General features: G+C 42.5%; 1 protein-coding gene across 1 annotated transcript; it reads right to left on the bottom strand.

The window, feature by feature from the left end:
* Positions 1-1,330: 1,330 nt before the first annotated feature.
* Positions 1,331-18,270, bottom strand: Mrpl39 (mitochondrial ribosomal protein L39). Its single transcript, XM_051191785.1, has 10 exons — positions 18,174-18,270; positions 17,482-17,688; positions 15,763-15,902; positions 14,430-14,529; positions 13,419-13,486; positions 11,999-12,111; positions 9,123-9,188; positions 7,644-7,797; positions 2,419-2,466; positions 1,331-1,433 (listed from the first exon to the last, which is right to left on the bottom strand). The coding sequence occupies exons 1-10, from the start codon at positions 18,235-18,237 to the stop codon at positions 1,368-1,370; spliced, it is 1,026 nt and encodes a 341-aa protein (XP_051047742.1). The 5' UTR covers positions 18,238-18,270; the 3' UTR covers positions 1,331-1,367.
* Positions 18,271-18,908: the final 638 nt, after the last annotated feature.

Here is an 18,908-nt window from a genome sequence, read left to right on the forward strand (position 1 = left end):
AAATTAAAATACGTCTACGTTTCTTTAAGCAGACCCACTAAGTAGCAAGAAAAGTAACTGCTTGAGACTGACACAACTATAGAAAAGTTATAATTCTATAACAGCAAAAGCAAGGTCCCAGATGTGTCCAGAATGTGCTGGGACCTGGGGGTGTAGAACTTCAGTTCCAAAATCAAACAAGAACAGACTATCAGTCTTATTAACGCTGTCACTTGCTAGATGCCAACTGTCCTATTTCTGAGAGCTGATAGGAAACTGTTTTAGAATTCTGTATCTAGCCAAACAGCTGCTCAAAGGTAGAAATCCACTTCACCCTCCCTTAGTGATCTTCCTGCAGAAAGGATGGAAAGATTAGGAAAATGAGAGTTATGCAAGAAACATAGACTAGGGGAGGGGTAATAGATATTACACGGGGAAATAAAGTCTCCAGATGAAGCCTGGGAACCAGTTCCAGAAGTGTTCAGGCTAGAATAGGAAACTCATTTTGTTTTGGCAAAGGCTTCCAAAAGAACAATAATCTGCTCAAAGGAGTGAGGAGCAGGTATTTTCAAGCACTGTTCTCAAAACCTGAGTGCAAGTTATGGAAGGAGATGTAGAGTTAATTTCTTTTCTAGCTCTAATACTGTCAAGGGCTTTTCACACTTGGTGATGGTTAAGTGCATACAAATAATTCAATAGTTAAAGTTCAAAACATCTGATGTGACACTCCGTGGCCTCCATTCCGAATGGCTATTCTAACTGCCTGGAAGTTAGCTGAGTTTGTTTTATTTGTAACATTTTTATAAAGTTTACTAAAAAGTATACATATACATACACACACACACACACATAAACCTTTGGAGGCCAGCATCTGGTAGCATCTAACAGCAGCCCCCACTACCAGACTGGCTTCCTATGCAGGCATTCAGGCATTCATTCAGATGAGAGGCAGCACAAAGTAGAACAGACCAAGTGAAATCACCGGCATTCAGACTATATCCTCGTTATGAGATGGAAGCACTGTCCTAACAAGCTGTGAGAATTAAATATAAGGCTCGCACCCTAATTCCAACACTGCATACATGTTCCAGGCCAGGTTTAACTACATGCTGAGACCCTGCCTCAAACAAAACAGAAAAGCTTTCTGTGGGGGACTTGGCACACCGGCACTGAGTAACTACACAGCTAACAGTGTCTTTCATCCAGGAAGGCATTCATTATTTTGGAGAAGGATGTTTACTACACCACTGTTTAAAAAAGCAAAAAATGGCAACACATGGAGTGTATTTTTGCATGTGTTTATAAATGGAGGTTGTGGGGCATAGACCCACGGTGCAGAAGCAAACACACATTATAGTAAAAGCTTTTATTTTATTTACTATACATACTTAAAGTTTAGAAGGCTCCTGGGTAGATACAGTGTCCTCTGTCTGTCTAATCTGGTCTTCAGTCACCTGTAAAGAAACCAACGCCTTAGTCCGTTACAGCTTCCAGTTCACCCTTCACCCACAGTTCAGCCCACTTTCCCTCAGTGACTTTTAGGAAAAGTTAAACAAGAAAAAGACTTAATCAGAGGCATGTTATATGTAGGCTTCCCAAATTCCTCACCTTATTCTTTCTGTCTATGAACAAAAGCATGACTCTGAGAAAAATCACCAGAAGGGAAACACGGGGTATTCTCACTCAGTGTATCTTGTTTGGAACAGACTGTGTTACAGACCTAGTGTGAATAGATACCAGCACATCCCATGGTCCTATTCCATGGACAGAATCGTCATGAAGAAATAAGCAACTTGAAGATAAATTGGTCATATGCTTAGTATGTCTGCGGGTTAGCCTTGCGTCACTGTTCACAGAGTGACGAGTAAGGCGGAAGAGCTGAGGCAATGCTCGCAGGGCAGCTCTGGCAACATGAGCGGAAGAGGGAAGTGCTGCGGTCAAGAGATGTGACATTCTTACATCTCAAAAGCCTTAGTTTTCCAAATGCTCATTAAGCTTACAAAATTTAAAAAAGGCCTCAATTAGGACTAGCACAGCCACTAAGAACAATTACCATCATTTCTCTCCAAATCCCAATCCTCAGAGAGCCCAACAAGGGGCGGCTCCTCCCGCTGAGATGCTCAAGACCAAGCCTCAGGGTATTTAAGCCCGAGACCCTAGGCCCGCCATGTGTTCCCCCACCCCCCACCACCACTGCCGCCGCCTGGGAGTTGTTTTGCTCAGATTAAACCTGGTCCTATTAATTTGGCCTGATCTGATTTATTACACAGGTAGAGAGACTTAATATCAGGGTATAAAAACCTCTAAGAGGGAGTTCTATTTTTTTGTTGTTGTTTTTTGGGTTTCCTGGTGTTTTGGTTTGGTTTTGGTTGGTTTGGGTTGTTGCTTAATTTCTAAGAGTTTTCTTCATTGAAGGGAATTTGCACAGAGAAAACTTACCACTTTCCTCGATCTTTCCAATAGCTTGTCCCATATTGTAAAATGTGCCTAAAAAGAAAATATTTGCTATGAATGGCATACAGAAGGAAGCTGGAGTTTCTATATTTATTTTTATGTGTATGTTTCACACCACATGTATGCCTGGTGCCTGTGGAGGTCAGAAAGGGCCGTCAAATCCCTGGAACTAGAATGAAGAGTTGTTGTGAGCCATCATATGGGTACTGTGGGTTGAACACAGGTCCTCTGTGAGAACAAGTGCTCTTAACCACTGAGCCATCTCTCCAGCACCCTTCCCGCAAAAAAAAAAAAAAAAAAAAAGTTTCGTAAAAGTTCAAGTCTTTACATACCTTTTAAAACCACATCCATGTGTGCATCTGTATGTAGGCATATCGTGTGGAAGGTGCCCAAGAAGGCTAGAAACCTCAGATGCCCTGGAGTTGGAGTTACAAGTAATCAGAGCCTCCCTATGTGGGTGCTATCAAACAAACTCCGGCCCTCTTCAAGAGCAGTATGTACTACTAACTGCTGAATCATCTCTCCAATCCCTTTATGTAGCTTTTTAAACCATGTAAGAAGATATGCAGAACTACAGTGTGATTATAATAGAAGGCTTCTGTAACAACCCCTACCCTCACCTCACCCCCAACCCATCAAAAAGTAACAGCCTAGACAGGAAGCTATTAAAGAGAACTCTGTAAAAAAATGTGATAAGGCAACCAGCTAAAAGAAAAAGTAGAGAGGAAGATTCCTGATAATACTCTGTTATAATTATAGACAGGAACCTAGCATAATCATCATCAGAGAGGCTTCATCCAGCAACTGATGCAAACAGATGCAGAGACCCTCAGCCAAACATTAACAGCCCAGGGGATCCAGCAGAAGAGAGGGAGGAGTGTAGGAGTCAGAGGGGTCAGGGACATCACAAGAAGACCCACAGAATCAACTGACCTGGTCTCAGAGGAGCCCATAGAGACTGAACTGACAATCGGGGAGTCTGAATGGGTCTGACCTAGGAGGCCCTCTGCATATATGTGGCAGTTATGTATCTTTGTCCTCCTATGGAACTGTCACTGACTTGTTGGCCTGTTTGGGGCCCTTTCCTCTTACTGGACTGCCTTGCCCAGCCTTAATAAGAGGGGAGGTGCCTAATCGTATAGCAAGTTGAAATGCCATGTCTGCTTGATATCCCTGAAGGCCTGTCCTTTTCTGAAGAGAAACAGAAGAGCGGATGAGTGGATGGGGGCGGGGGAGGCACTGGGAGGAGACAGGAAACTGTGATCAGATGTAACATACGAGAGAATGATAAAGTCAACAAATTTTAAAAGAAAAAGTCTGTGGTAAGGACATTAAGGTGTAGCTCTCCATAACTGATGGATTCTAGAGGGGGTGCAGGTGGGGTGCAGGGGGAGGGGTGCAGGGGTGCAGGTGGGGATGCAGCTGGGGTGCAAGTGTGTGGGTGCCCATAAAGATGGCTGTACTCCATCTTGGCACAAGGACAGAGTTCAAAGCTGTCATCAAAGGTGTGGCTACAGGATATCTTAGTCTAAATAACAAGAGACATGAGTCTGAGGTGTGGCTACTCCTGACCTCAAGGCTAGGGAACAAGAGATTGGAGCTAGGAACCCTTAGCATAAGTGAAGAAGAAAAGTCTGTTTGTTCTGTATGCATGATACCATGTTCCTTTTTGGATAAGGTATCTAAGAGTGGTGAAAAATAAACTGGTGGCTTTTCAGTATTGACTGATCTGCCCTCCTGACCTTCATTCTGTCTCTCTGTCTTTTTTGTCTATAGCTAGCCTTTCCCTCATCCACACTCCCCCACTCAGGTACGGACTTGGGTCCGCTCAGCTGGCTCCGATTGCAGCTCCACAAAGACAGCTCCCGACACAGGTGGGGTGCAGGGGGAAGGGTGCGGAGGAAGGGTGGGGGGTGCAGGTGAGGATGCAGGTGGGAAAGGACTCAGTTTTCTTTACCGGGCTGATTACTGGGAGTTTGACTATGCACCAGTGAGTAAATGGGCAATACAAATTGAACTTTTTTTTTCTTTCTTCGTTTATTTCTTCTCTTTTTCATTTGGAGGGAAGGTCACAAGGTGAGGGTGGACCTGGGAAGACTGGGAAGTGAGTGAAATTCCCAAATAATAAAAGTATTATGTTGGGAATAAATAAATAGACAAGCGCGAACAGGGGAAGGAACTGCGCAGAACTGTCCCCTGTCCTGTGCCATCCTCTGTGTCCTGCGCATCATGCCCATCACACTTATCACTGAAAGATTGCTAATTGGAAAGACTACAGTTCTTCCCCTAACCAGCCTACTTTCCCCTGCTGGAGCTCATCGTCTAGATCATACCACAAGCAATCACAGGGGAAGTCACTAGGAGCCACCTGCACTGCCGTGACACTAAAATGGCAGACCCATGCTTCAGAAAATTATTCCACCAAACTGATGGTGATCGTGAGGTACAGAGGTGGCCTGTGACTACTTCACACACACACACACACACAGGAGCTCAGGAAGTCTGTGATAAAAGGCAAATTATTCATTATCTACGTGCAAATCCTCCTATAGACAGCATGGTATGCTAAAGAGGAAAACTTAGCCCTCCTGAGGCAGAAGGGACAACTGATACATAGGTTTTAACGTGTAATCCCAGCTTTAGGAAGCAAAGGCAGGAGGGTCAGATCAAGGTCACCTTTCAAGGTCAGCCTGGACTATAGGAGACCCTGTCTCAAAAAAAAAAAAAAAAAGGAAACAAACAGTGGCTCGGAGGTTAAAAGGCACTGGCCATTCTAAAGGAGCCAGGTTCAATTCCTAGCAGCTACACACTAGCACACCAGCCATAACTCTAGTTCCATTGGATCTGATGCCATCTATGGCCTCCACTGACCCCGTAATGCCCTGCTGACATACATAAAGACAAAACACTCATCATACACACCAAAATAATAATCTTTTTAAGTGAACAGCCAGGCAGTGGGAGGCAGAGGTAGGCAGATCCCTGAGTACAAGGCCTGACCTACAGAGCAGAGTTCCAGAGCGGCCACGGCTACACAGAGAAACCCTGTCTTGAAAAAAGTGGGGGAAAAAAAAAAAAAAAACCAAGTAAACAAACAGAGGGTTCTGACCACAAACCAGAGGCTACACCGTGGAGGGTAAGGATGAAGGAGGTCGTAGTAAGGTGCTGTGCAGCAGATGGGTTAGAGTCAGGCTGGGCTATGAGTCGGGAGTCGGAAGGATCTGCTGCTGAGTGGGAAGGAAGAACGCCTCAGGGACCACCTCAAACAGGCTGAAATGGGCACTAGGGCAAGAGGCACATGTTCAGAGAAATCCAACAGCAAACATGGGTGTCATCACACGTGGGAGAGTGTTCCTGACTCTTCCTATTGCCCATCCCTCTCAATACCACAGTCTCCACTGCTGCAGCAATAAACAGGCTGTGCAGTCAATGCCTCCTCCCATGTTACATCCCACGTTACAATCTACCAAAACTGTTTCAATTCTTCTGCCCTTCAGTTCAACTTTAAGCTATGTGTGCAAAAAAAAAAAAAAAAAAAAAAAAAAAAAAAAACATTTGTATAAATGGAAAAGATACTCCATATTAATTTATCAGAAAACTGAACATACTAAACAATTCTTTCCAAACTACTACAGAAATTTGAGAAATTCCTGTTATGATCCCGAGAAGATTACACTTAAGTTAAATGAAATGCAAAGGAATTACAGTAGTTAAATTTTTATATGAACACACACACACACACACACACACACACACACACAAGACGTTTATAAAGCAGAATTCCATGTGGCTCTCCCAACGTCCTCAGAGGAAGTTGTTACTCCTCCACCCTACGCGCCCACCCCCTCCCCACGTAAACCGCCCTTCCCATCATTCCCCTCTTCTCCTTCCTACCATGCGTTTGCAATCCCTCTTCCTTTAAAAGTTTTCTCCCTTCCCACCACTGTCCCCCTCTCCTAGCTGAGCGACTGACACCTGAAGGGAGTACTCTCTAAGGGCACCGGTAAATCCACCACTCTAAAGGACGGCCTCAGACCCATGAGTGGAGTACTCTCTAATGGCAAGTCCCCCGGTAAATCCACCACTCTAAAGGACGGCCTCAGACCCATGAGTGGAGTACTCTCTAATGGCAAGTCCCCCGGTAAATCCACCACTCTAAAGGACGGCCTCAGACCCATGAGTACATGGGCAGCACAAAGTGGACAGGTGGGGGAAAAAGATGACACAGAAGTTGGCAAGGAGTAGAGAATAACTAAGAGAAGTTAAGGGAGGGGGGAGTAAATATGACCAGATACATTACATACGTGAAACGCTCAATAACTAAAATTAATCAATAAGACCCCATTGGCCAGGCATCGCGGCACATGCCTCTACTCCCAGTGCACTGGAGGAAGAAGTGGGTGGATATCTGTGCCATCGAGGTCAACCTCATCTACACACTGAGGGCTAGGACATCCAGGGGTATGTAGAGAGACTCTGCCTCAAACAAACAAACATACTGAAAAGATAATAAAAACGCAATTCTGACAAAGAACGATAGGACGGAAGAAATTATTCTACCCTATTCAGTGCCCTATTTATAGCCGCAGTCATTAACCCTGTGAGTATGGTAGAGAGACGGCTGCTTGAGGTCAATGGAACAGAGCTGAAACCCCAGAAGCAGCCTCACCCAGCATATTTTTCCTATAGCCATGTCCATGCCCTGACTGTGACGCTGTATGTGTTTTCTACGACATTACCACTAAAGAAGCCAGGCACAGGAGCATGACGCCTATTATTTCATATAACTACAATAACCACAAAATCCAATGTTTAAAAAGAAGAGTGAAAGAAAAGGCATTATTAGCAAACAGTGGAGGCGATGTGGGAAACAACAGTCCCCTTGATTCACAAACGGATCCGAACGGTAGGCGACATACAAGGCCCAGGGTATTCTGGAGGCCTCACTCACTAACAAGCACCCAATGCCCTTCAGTTCGTCATCATTTTTCTCTCCAAGGCTACTTTGGAAAATTAAAAATACCATCTCAATTTGATTCCTTGAAGGAGCCTTTACTCCTGAACAACTCTGTTTTACATTTTGAAGGCGCTTACAAACTTAGTGGGACACAAGGAAAATGAAAATGCTTGTCCTTTCAATTTCTATAAAATCAAGACTAGAATCAGCCCATCCCCAAAGAGAGGCTGTGTGGAGCTCCCGCCTTACTTACTCTCAAGTGGGTGGGTAAAGACAGGCCCTGAAATCTCCGTATGAGGTTTGACTGAGTGGGGTGAAGATTGTGAACCGCTGACACCTCATACTGAAAACAAATACTTGTTCTTGGGATAAGAGGGCCTTCACTCACATCAATGAAGTCACCAATTCTGTTTTGATATAAAAATAAAAAGCAAAGAGAACATTAATATCAAGTTACAATAGCCTAAAAAAAAAAAATCTACTTCTCCTTTTTGCTAGATCTTGATGCAAAAATAATCTGCCCAATCCATCTGCAACAACCCCTGACATACCATGCCAAGAGAATAAACGGGAAATTGAATGAGGAATCTTTTTCCTAATTAGAATTCATATAAATACAAAGGATTTAAAAGAGTCATGAACACACCATGTTATTAAGCACATCCAAATTGACTAAGACTGACAACCTACAACCTCACAGTAACCCACAGTAGCCAACTCTATAATTCCTTATGCAGGGAAGAGTAAATGCAGAAAAAGTACTGTTTCTAGAAGAAAAGACACCTAGGACTATGGAGCTGGAGAAAAGGCTCAGAGTTATAAGAGGACTTGATGTGCAAGCATAAAGACCTGAGTTCGATGCCCAGCGCCCACGTAAAAGGCAAGCATAGCTATGCATGCCTGTAAACCCCGTTTGTTACATGAGGGGCAAAGTCAGATGAATCCCGGGACTTCACTAGCTCGCCAGTGTAGCTGAAGCCACAAGCCTGTTGCTCAGTGAGAGCCACTTCTGAAGGGCTAAGGGAGAGAGAGCCACAGAAGACACTCCATGTCCTCCTCTGAAAGAGTATGACCCATGAGCTCCTGCTCCCTTCTCCCCCGACTCGCCCTCACCACGGGAAATTGCTCCCCATGGGAAACCATCACATAAGCAGTGGATTTTCCTCATCTTTGCACCAGAGAGTACATTCCAATTTAGTTTACATGAATCGTGAATAACAAATTAGCATTCGTGGTTCTAAACCCAAAACTACAGTGTCCAATTCCTATCTGGACAGAGTAAGGTAGTAACAACACTATCCAGAACACAGCATCACTACAGTGTCCAATTCCTATCTGGACAGAATAAGGTAGTAACAACACTATCCAGAACACAGCATCACTACAGTGTTCAATTCCTATCTGGACAGAGTAAGGTAGTAACGACACTATCCAGAACACAGCATCACTACAGTGTTCAATTCCTATCTGGACAGAGTAAGGTAGTAACAACACTATCCAGAACACAGCATCACTACAGTGTCCAATTCCTATCTGGACAGAGTAAGAAGGTAGTAACAACAACACTATCCAGAACACAGCATCACTACAGTGTCCAATTCCTATCTGGACAGAGTAAGAAGGTAGTAACAACAGTATCCAGAACACAGCATTTACTTTAGCCAGCAGCCTTCACTAGGGGAACACAGACAGGCTTACTGTAGCATAACCAAAAAAATGTTAAGACTCTTACCTGTGTAGCTTGACTATTCTCTCGGGATTCTGAGAGGCCTTCTCTTCTACGAAGTCCACTTTATACCTGAAAAGCAGCACCAAAAATAATTAATTAATTAAAAATTTTTTTAAAAAAATCAAACTCTAAATATACAAACACACCTAAAATGCCCTGTTCTCACTTCAGCTGGAGCCTCCTGCTCCTCACTTCAGGCTTCAACCCCACAGCTCCACCAAACGCCGCTTACCAGACCGCTGCCCATGAGTGCACACGTGTGGTCCTGCGCTTTGTTCATCTCCCCTTGACAGGGCATTCTCTCCACCGGCCTTGGTGACATGGCAGCCGCCTGCTAACCTGGCTCTTTAGCCACCCTCCACTTCCCTCCCTTTTAAGGACAGTCTCCCTATCCTAGACCCCCATCTTCACTTAAGCATCTGCCTTGAAGCAGCTTCTTGACTTCAAGGCTTAGCTGCGGCTCATGCAGTTAGAGCTCCCACACCCCTGCCCCCAATCCACGTCTCTCCTCAGTGCTGGGGATCCAAAACTCCCTGACATCAGCCAGGATACTCCACAGACATCTTAAGCCACAACAAAAATGTCTCCTTCTTCTGTAATTTAAACCTGGTTTCCATGAATTTTCTGTCTTAATACGGTAATATGGTGAAAAACCAAGAGATTTCCTTGATTCTTCTAACACCACACCCTGTATCCAACACACCACCAAGTCTTAACAGTTCTAGTGCCTGAAGTCTATGAGTTTCCCTAGCTCTGTCAGTATAACTAATTGCAACAGAGCTCAAAGGCCACATAAACATTTACTAAGAACTTGACCCTGTATCCTCAAGTGCCAAGCAGACATCAAGGAGGCATGAGCATGGGGTCATGAATTGTGGGTGCAGTGGGGAGCACTGATTTACACCTGTCATCTTTCTCCCACCAGACACCCAATGCAGATGGAGAGGCCGATCCCCTCGACTATGTGTTAACCCTACTGTATGTGATGCTCTTGTGTCTGTGAGGCAAAGCCAATAATGAATGGCCCCTTCATTTCTCTCAGAAGGAGAAAGGCCCAGTCACTAAATGACCTTCCACAATCCTCCTAAACTTATCCAAAGGTATTCCCTTCCTCCCATCACACAAGGATAAGATACCAATGTCCCAGAAGCCCCTACAGACTCTGACAGTTGAGTGGAGAAAAGAAAAATTTCATCAAACACAGGATGGAAGCTTAAAAGTACACTATGAGTGACACAGCTAGGTAGGGGGCACTTAAGATGCAGGAAGTGGCAGAGAAATTTGCCCTAAATGTAAATGCACACTGGACTCTGAGCATTTGGGATCGAAAAGAATATAAAATATTGAGCAGCATTGATACTGATCATATGTTAAATTAACATTTTAGTATTACAGATTTTCTTTTAATGTTTTTTATGTAGCCACTGGAAAATTTCATAAAATTAGATAAATAACTTAATCATATTTCTGTTAGAAGCCATGTGCCTAGAATTTTGTCACGAAGGAAACTGATAGGCTCTGATGACCCGGAAATTGTCTTACAGCAGCAATGCTACAGGATGGTTTGACCTATGATACTAGCTACTAGCTATACTTTAGTTCAGTTAAATAATACAGTAGTGCAAAGTGCACTAGGAAATACTAAAAACACTTCACAGCCAATCCCTTGGGAAACACTGTCTTCTACCCTTTGGGAGGCCTTCTTTTGCAACTAGGCTAACTGTGGATTTTTCACTTCAGACTTAATTAATGTCTCTGGAAGATACCATGAGGTATACTGCTTTGCAAGATGCCAAGCTAGAGAATAAATTGAGGAGCTTCTTAATACAGTTACAACTAAATATTTCTATAAGGGTCTGTGAGTCCATTGCTACACCCTCAGGAAAGTCTAATCCATGCCCTTTGTGAATTCCAAGTATACATTGTGGCTTTAGGCTACAACGCTTTTGGTCTCCACAGACAGCACTTTCCAGTTACCTTCTAGTACATGAACACTTGAGTTCGGTTTGCTCTTAGAAACACAAGTTGAGGGGAAACTACAGATTTTAAGGGGGAAAAAGACTCGAGAAGCCAACTACAGATTTTAAGGGGAAAGAGACTTGAGAAGCCAACTACAGATTTTAAGGGGAAAGAGACTTGAGAAAGCCAAGCAGGAATTGAAATGTTGGCAAGTCCATCAGGTGGCTATTTCACAGTAAGAAAAGTATGACCTAAATGCAGAAAGAGGGTCCAAACTGCTTGCAGTTTTGGTCTTAACCTTTTCTCAGGGAGTGGAGGAACAAGAGGGAAAGGCTGACACTTGCACAAAATGACACAGTTGTTTAACACCGCTCGTCAGTTCAGAGTGGGGAAAAGGTAAACATACTATCTTGAAAAACCGAGAAGGGCTGGCCTAAAAATGGAAACTAAAACACAGTGAGAAAATTATTAAGGGAAAAGGGACCCCTTTCCTCAGGGAATCAGCGATGGGAGGAACACAAACAACACAGAGAGAGAAATGAAAAAAAAGAAAAAAATTTAGGGCGAAAAATTAAAACGATGCCTTATGTAAATCAAAGATAAAAACTCTCGCTGAGCATGGAAGTGTAAGAGATCCCACGAGAGGCACAGGACCCCAGACATTCCAAACACTAAGACAGAAAAATGAGAACTTCAAAGTCTGCCTGAACAACTTAGTGAGTCTTTGTCTCACAATCAAAAGTAAAAAGAGGGCTCAAAATATAGCTCAATCGCAAACTACTTGCCTAGCATGCACAAGGTTCAACCAACAGTAGCAGGGAAAAAAAAAAATGTGTAAGTAAAATAAAACGGCAAAATTACTTAAAAGCTGAATTTTCACCATTATATACTATTCTTAGAAGAATGACGCCAACACTTACTTGTTATGTTGAAATATTTCTAATGCCACTTTTGCATCAACTTCCAGAGTTTCAAAGGGAAGGTCCCTGTAAATTAAAGTGCGGGCATCTTTTGTAAAAGAACGCAGGTTCTCCTGAAAAATAGACAGGACTAACCGTTAGTAGCTAGTCCCCACAGTGTTTCTCCACGAATCAGAAAGACAAGTACACACTTAGTGCTGCAGATCTAAGTTTAAAAGATGGAAAAACTAACTTGTTAGAACATTTCTCCTTCCAGTATTTGAGTTTGTAGACTACAAACATTCTTCCAACTTCACAAAGTCAAAAACTTGTAAGCTATTATACTAGTTAGTAAAAACTGTTAAAGACAACTCTTCAGAGAAACTTAATATTTCACCCAAAACATACAAATGTTTACTAAAATTAAAACACAAGTGGGAACACTAATAAGCATTGAGACATAAAAGACCATACACTATATACACATGACTAAAACTATGGTCAAAAGTACACGAGAAAAATATTGTTTTATCCCTTAGTTTCACTGGTCATGTAGTATCAACATATCCCAGACCAATCAGGACCACCATTATTTATGGTGCAGAAAATACACGATCAGCTGAGGTTTTGTTGTGTATATATCATTGTGATTTTGGGTGAGTTTTTCATGTCTGATTCTTCAGTTAAGCTCCTCCTTTAAAAAAGCTTTTTTTTTTTTTTTTTTTTGTATGTCAGTGTGCAAGTGCCCACAGAAGCATGGTGGCGCACACCTTTAATCCCAGCACTCAGGAGCAGAAGCAGGCACATCTCTGTGAGTCTGAGGTCAGCCTAATCTACAAAGTTAGTTCCAGGCCAGCCAGGGCTGTAATATAAGACTCTGTCTCACGCAAAACCAAAGAAAAGCATCGACAACAAAAGAGAGAAAGTCAAACAAGACATAAAAGTACAATATGTTTGACGTCACTATTGTGAATATCCTAATCCAAACACTTATCACAAATAAGCTGAAAAATCACCAACAGATGGATGTGTTTACAATATGGAGTGAGAGAGAAAAGAGGAATGGGTGCCTGACAGACACACAGATAAGAAAGACTCTTAGAGGTTCTCTTACGTATCATCAATGTGCAGCACCAGTCTACAGTGAGATGCCCACCCCACCCACACCCTGGTCACACTGGGGGAGGTTAGGTCTGGGGTCCCTGGCCCCCGCTCATTCTCTTGCTTCCTGGTCAGGGTATGGAGAGCATCCAGGTGGCATCCGTGGAGTGGAAACCCGCGGCGGTCATCTGTTTCATGCTCCCCTAATAAACCTCACTCAACCTACATTGAGTCCAGTGAATCTTGATTCCCACACATTACCACTCAGCAGTGATAACAGCACCATTTAATCAGAGCATAACACACACTCAAAAATTAATGCTCCAAAGAGTACACTTACTTTTGTTGGCGTCCATTCATCCAGTCTCTTATCCAAAACTACATCATAGCAGAAGGCGCCAGCAATTACTTGTAAATCCAACCGCAAGAAAAAAAGAAACAGCAAGACAAATCTGTTAGGGTAAGGAGTTTCTAATATGCAATCACTCATTAGTTAAGTCACAGAAGAAAAGTTACCAATCATCCCTGACTCTGTAAATTATAAAACTATTTTCACTACCCTAGCTGCTTGCTAGGGCAATAATAAAATTTCCCCTACCAAAATCAGTTCATCTTCTGTCAATCCAAAAAGCATGAGTTTTTCCTAAACATTCACAGTTCTTCAGGAATATTAAGGGTCTCAAATGAATGCTAGATACAAAAACTACACAAGACCAAGACACTTAAGTATATGAATGATAAACGCAGAGGAAATGCCCAATTTCTTTATCTCATAGAAATCTACATACTTTTATTTTTTGTTCTCAAAGTCGTTATCTGAGCTCCTTTCACATATTTTGACACATACTTTTTTTTTAATTTCACACACTGCTGCTATACATAAGGACAAGAAACTCTGTGTTAACAAGGTTAAAGACGCCTACCCTTGGGCCTTGTCAATGTGGTGCCCCCCACTGATCATGTCTCTGAAGACTGGAACCACCCTTAAGTGCACATCTTCCTAGCAGCCTCCCCATCTGCTCACTCCTTCACCCTCCCACAAATTCAATTTAGAAATTGTCTTAAATTGGAAAGGGAAAAAAAAAAAAAAAAAAAAAGGAACACTATAACAGTGTAACAGTGTAATTCCATAACATGTGTATTCAAGAGTAACTAATTTTACTGTGTTAATTACTGACTTCAGATTACTTCACATTTCATCCCACCAGAGTAATTTTATTAACCTACAACACATGAAGCACACGCATAGTCTTATACTAAATAAAATCGGAAATAAACTTTGTACATAATCAAAATTAAATACCAAACTATCCACAGATCTTAAAAGTATAAATATTAATGTATGTATTACCAGGAACTTCAGGTGCTCTAACCAAGCTGACCACATAATCATCTTTGAATGCCCTTTCTACTACACAGCCCATCATCATGGCACAAGAACGCCAATAAGCCTAAAGAAAGAAACATACACATAAATATAACACATGAAGATTCACTAAAGTTTCTACAATATTCAAACTTAAATCAACTCTTGGTTTAGCACCTATTTTTCCATTAACGGCCTGTTGATCCAGAGCAATTAATGCCATTAATACAATCAAAATTGATTGCACTTTTACCAAAATACCTAGGTTCACATCCTCCAGACTTTACCACTTTGTAACTAGTAGCCTTAGTTAAGGTGTGGAATCTCTCCTTATCATTTATTCATGAAAGATGGGAAGAAAAGCACCTGCTGTCTAGAGTTTATGAGATCAGATGAACACCTGTAAACTACTTAAACTACTAGAGCCTTCATCAGTTTCTTTTTGAAGTACATCATTTCAACAGACGTTTACTGACCATTTCCTGAACAAAGGTCTAGATCCAAAAAAGGAGTTATCTCTGCATTAACAGAAGCAGGAGTCTAATGCATCCAGCAATAAGATGAAAATACTGTATTGGAGACACTAGCCAAGGGTTGCTAGATTCTAAAGGATTCTGACACACAGAAGCCTAGGTTCCACAGAGCAGATGGCATTTTAGCTTAACCATAAAACAAGCAGAATTTTAAAGGGTAAAGAAAGTGATCTGTGTTAAAGGAATAGCAAAAGCACGGAGAATAATAAAGCATAAATCATTAGCCACCAAGTACTCTCATGTGGCCAGAGCAAGGAAAAGGGGCAGGGGGTCCAGTAGGAGATAAGACTAAAACAGCAGGCTGGAGGCACATCATGTAAGCCCCAGAATGCTATGTTAACTTCACCATGTAGGTAAGTTCTTTGGGGATAAATTATATGACCCCATAAAGTCACTAATAAAATGTAATAGAACTGTCAAGGGTGATTTTTAAAAAATAAGGGGGTTGTGGGTGGAACAGAGTCAAAAAGTTACTAAAATCCTCCACAGAAAATGGTCTGATTTCAGATCAAATTCAAGTTCTATCAGAAGGAGTGGAGGTTTATATAGAGGGTTACCAAAGGTTATGAGCGTAAATGACATGCCCTATAGTTTTCTCAGTCCAAAATACAGACAAGTTGATAGCACCAGTATTTTGAGCTACAAAAATACCTAAGCTGACCAGTAAAACACTATCTAGTAGGATACCACATATGATTGTGGCCATACTTTTAGATTTTTATACTTCATAGAACACAGGTTTGATTTAAAAGGAGAAGAGAAAACTGGAGGAGGGTGGAAAGTACCTTATTCACTTCTCTTGGGTCAGGGTCTTTGAAAGTAAGAAATTTAATCTCACAGGACTTGGTCAAAGGCTTATACATGTCCCACGGCTGTCCGTCCACAAGAGCCAGAATGGACTTCCTGCAGTACCACTCACTTAAATCTAGGAAGCAAAATTGATGATCTAAATCTAACAAAATCCAAACCGAAAGGTTACATGTTTAAGTGCTATGTTCTGGAACAAAATAATGGAAAGCAAAATTCTACCAATTACTTTTGCAGAAATATTATATACTATACATAGGATGAATTTTAAAAAGAACATCAACATCAACACACAAAGGTACTATTGACAATTACCCAGATCTTTAACAAAATTTATTAAACCTAAGTGTAGTCTTATGTTAATTTGCCAAATAATAAAATAATCTTCAAAGAGCGATAATTAAATTTTCAAAGAGAAACAACATGAATACATGGATTGATTCACATACAAACCAGAAAAGTACATATATGTGTGTATACATATATACAATACACACATACCCCCCACAAACACACACACATATACTCTCACATTAATCTGCTTAAATTATCCTTGAGTCTTATTCCCAAACCACCTCTTTCTTCCACTATTGCATTACACAGACATTTCAAGTTAAATAATGTAGTTACCATTGTAAAATTATAAATGAGAATTCACATGTAAACCAATCACCCCTAATCTATTTCATTACCATACCCTAAGAAATTCTAATCCTGATTGCACATTTCACACATACTCACAAAAAAAAATGATCAAACTACTGAGTCTAACATATATGCTAGTACATAAGTTCCATTACAAAGGGCTTAGAGGTCAAGACAAGGGTGGCTCAGAAACTTCACCTCTGCAGACGGTATCTACGGAGTTCCATTATGGCCTTAGATTTGTCTTACTCTCCTCTGAAATCTCCCATTGTCTACCACACAGCCCAGGCTAAGAAATACATGAAAATCAACTGAGTAATCATCATCAGTGCTTTTTAAGTGTCAAAAGTACAGTAAGATTGAATACACATGCCAGTTTCTGCTGGCAACAAACCCTGCCAGTCACGAAAATGGGATCATTACTGAGTCTTCTAAAAGTTTAAACAACACAGCCAATCATTCTTAGCTACTGTTTGGGAGACATCTAAATTTAAATACCAGATATATCTATCAAAGCCCTATCCAAATGTCTTTAGCCTCTTCATTTCCACACCAAATCATGTATAAGCCCGAGAATCTAACAATATACACGAAACAATTAACTTTAGCATTCACTATACTTAACATTTCCATTCATACATACATTTAGTACCTATACTAAACAAAACCACACCACCAGGGACAGGTAGTAAGCAGATGAAAGTTATATTCGGTTAGGAAAAAAACTAAAAGGGAAAAGGTAAGAACAAACAAAAACTCGAAATACTTTAACGAGACCAGCAGGATAAATACTTTCTTTACACGGAAAGAGACAGTCTCACCGGCATCAAGCAACCTAAGCGTAGCCATATTCAGGCAAAGTCGGAGACAACCCGTACGCCATAGAAACGCTGCAATATCCATAGTGCCCACAAAGTAAAAGGGGCTGTAAACGACAATAAAGCACCGAATAAATTCTATAGCTTCACAAAGCTATCGGCATTTCCCCTTCTGCAGTGTTCTACGTAGCTCGCGTGAAATGGTCAGAACTGTACACTGATTCTGCTACTTACGCATGGCGCAACTGTAGGGAGTTGAAATGTTTTTATTCATCACGAAGACAGTGCCGGGATCAGTTTTCCCGACATGCTTAACTTCGATCTTTTCTGTTCGGGGAGTTAACGATAACTGCCTACTTTTCTCTTTGTTAAAAAGATCATTCCGCATTTCTGTCAGTTCGGTGGGTGACAGCTGGGCAGCTGGCGATGTCGCTATACATCCTACGAAGAAATCAAACACCGAATAAACGAATAGCTCACTGTGGGCCTGTAACGAGTTAGAGAAAGCAAGGGAATTTTGCAGGTCATAGCATTAATAATGTAGCTAGCATTAGGCCCCGCACCTCTGGTTTTCGCTCTCATGATCGCCAAACTCCTCGGTGGCATCCCAAAACCAAGCGGGCGGAAAGGACACCAGGCGCGGTGGGAAGGAAGCAATGTGGTGGTTGGAAAGGGTCTGGGAGGAGACAGGAGAGCGGAAAGTCCATGCCCAAACTACCACTATCAGGCGAGAGAAATGCAGAGCTGCAAAGCAAAGGACTTGGCCAGGCAGGCACGAACTCACTCCCTACGGGAGGTGGGGACAAGTTGGCAGGAGACCGGGGGGTCTTTCCTAAAAGCCCGCGCCCCTTCCCTTTCCCCCGACTTCTGCACCCCAGATGGTCTTCCCAGGCTGGAAATGCAAAATAAAAAAGATAAAAACTCACTCCAGCGGGCCCCGCCGCCCGGCCCGGGCCGCCACAGCAGCAGCCTTCCCACCACAGTAGCCATCGCCTCCAAGAAGCCCAGGGAGCCTCTGCGCCCGGGTCCCTGTCTTCCCTCTTCCCCCCGGAAACCAGGAACACAAAGCCATGGTTCCGTAGGACCGCTCGGTTCCGGACCGGGCGCTGAGGCAGCGGGGCGCCACGAGAGGGCGGGCTCGCGCTTCCCTGCGGAGTAATCAAGCCTTGGTCAAAGAACCTGGAGTGTTCTTCAAGGTGCAGGGACGACCCAGTGCAAGGAGGCTTCCTTGCAAAGCAGCAGATTTGTCTCCTGTGCAGAATAAAGACTTTTGCAAGGGTCAGTTTTTAAGGTCGGCTGCAGTGGGTCTGCTCCTGGCTCGCTGTTTAATCCACCACGTTTCTGTGGTCTTGGAAACACACCATGTTGAGTCCCAGAACTCTTTGCTAATGACCTAGGCAAGTTGGCATGGAGTCTTTAACGAGAGCAGAGTCAGCCGAATTTGAGTCTCGTCCGTGGATGGATCCCAGAAGTGCAAACCTAACTGCACGGTTGGCGCTCAGCAAATATTTGTTACGGCTGCGCGCACAAACCACTGCAGCATCTAACGCCTTCGTGGTGCAGGCTGTCACTGCTGGAGCAGCATTCTATACTTATGCAAAGCTGAACCAGTAGAGTTTTATACATTTAGCCTGGGACTTCCGCATGACCTCTTCTTTTTT

The sequence above is a fragment of the Phodopus roborovskii genome, unplaced genomic scaffold (genome assembly GCF_943737965.1).
Source record: "Phodopus roborovskii unplaced genomic scaffold, PHOROB, whole genome shotgun sequence".
NCBI classification, from domain to species: domain Eukaryota; kingdom Metazoa; phylum Chordata; class Mammalia; order Rodentia; family Cricetidae; genus Phodopus; species Phodopus roborovskii.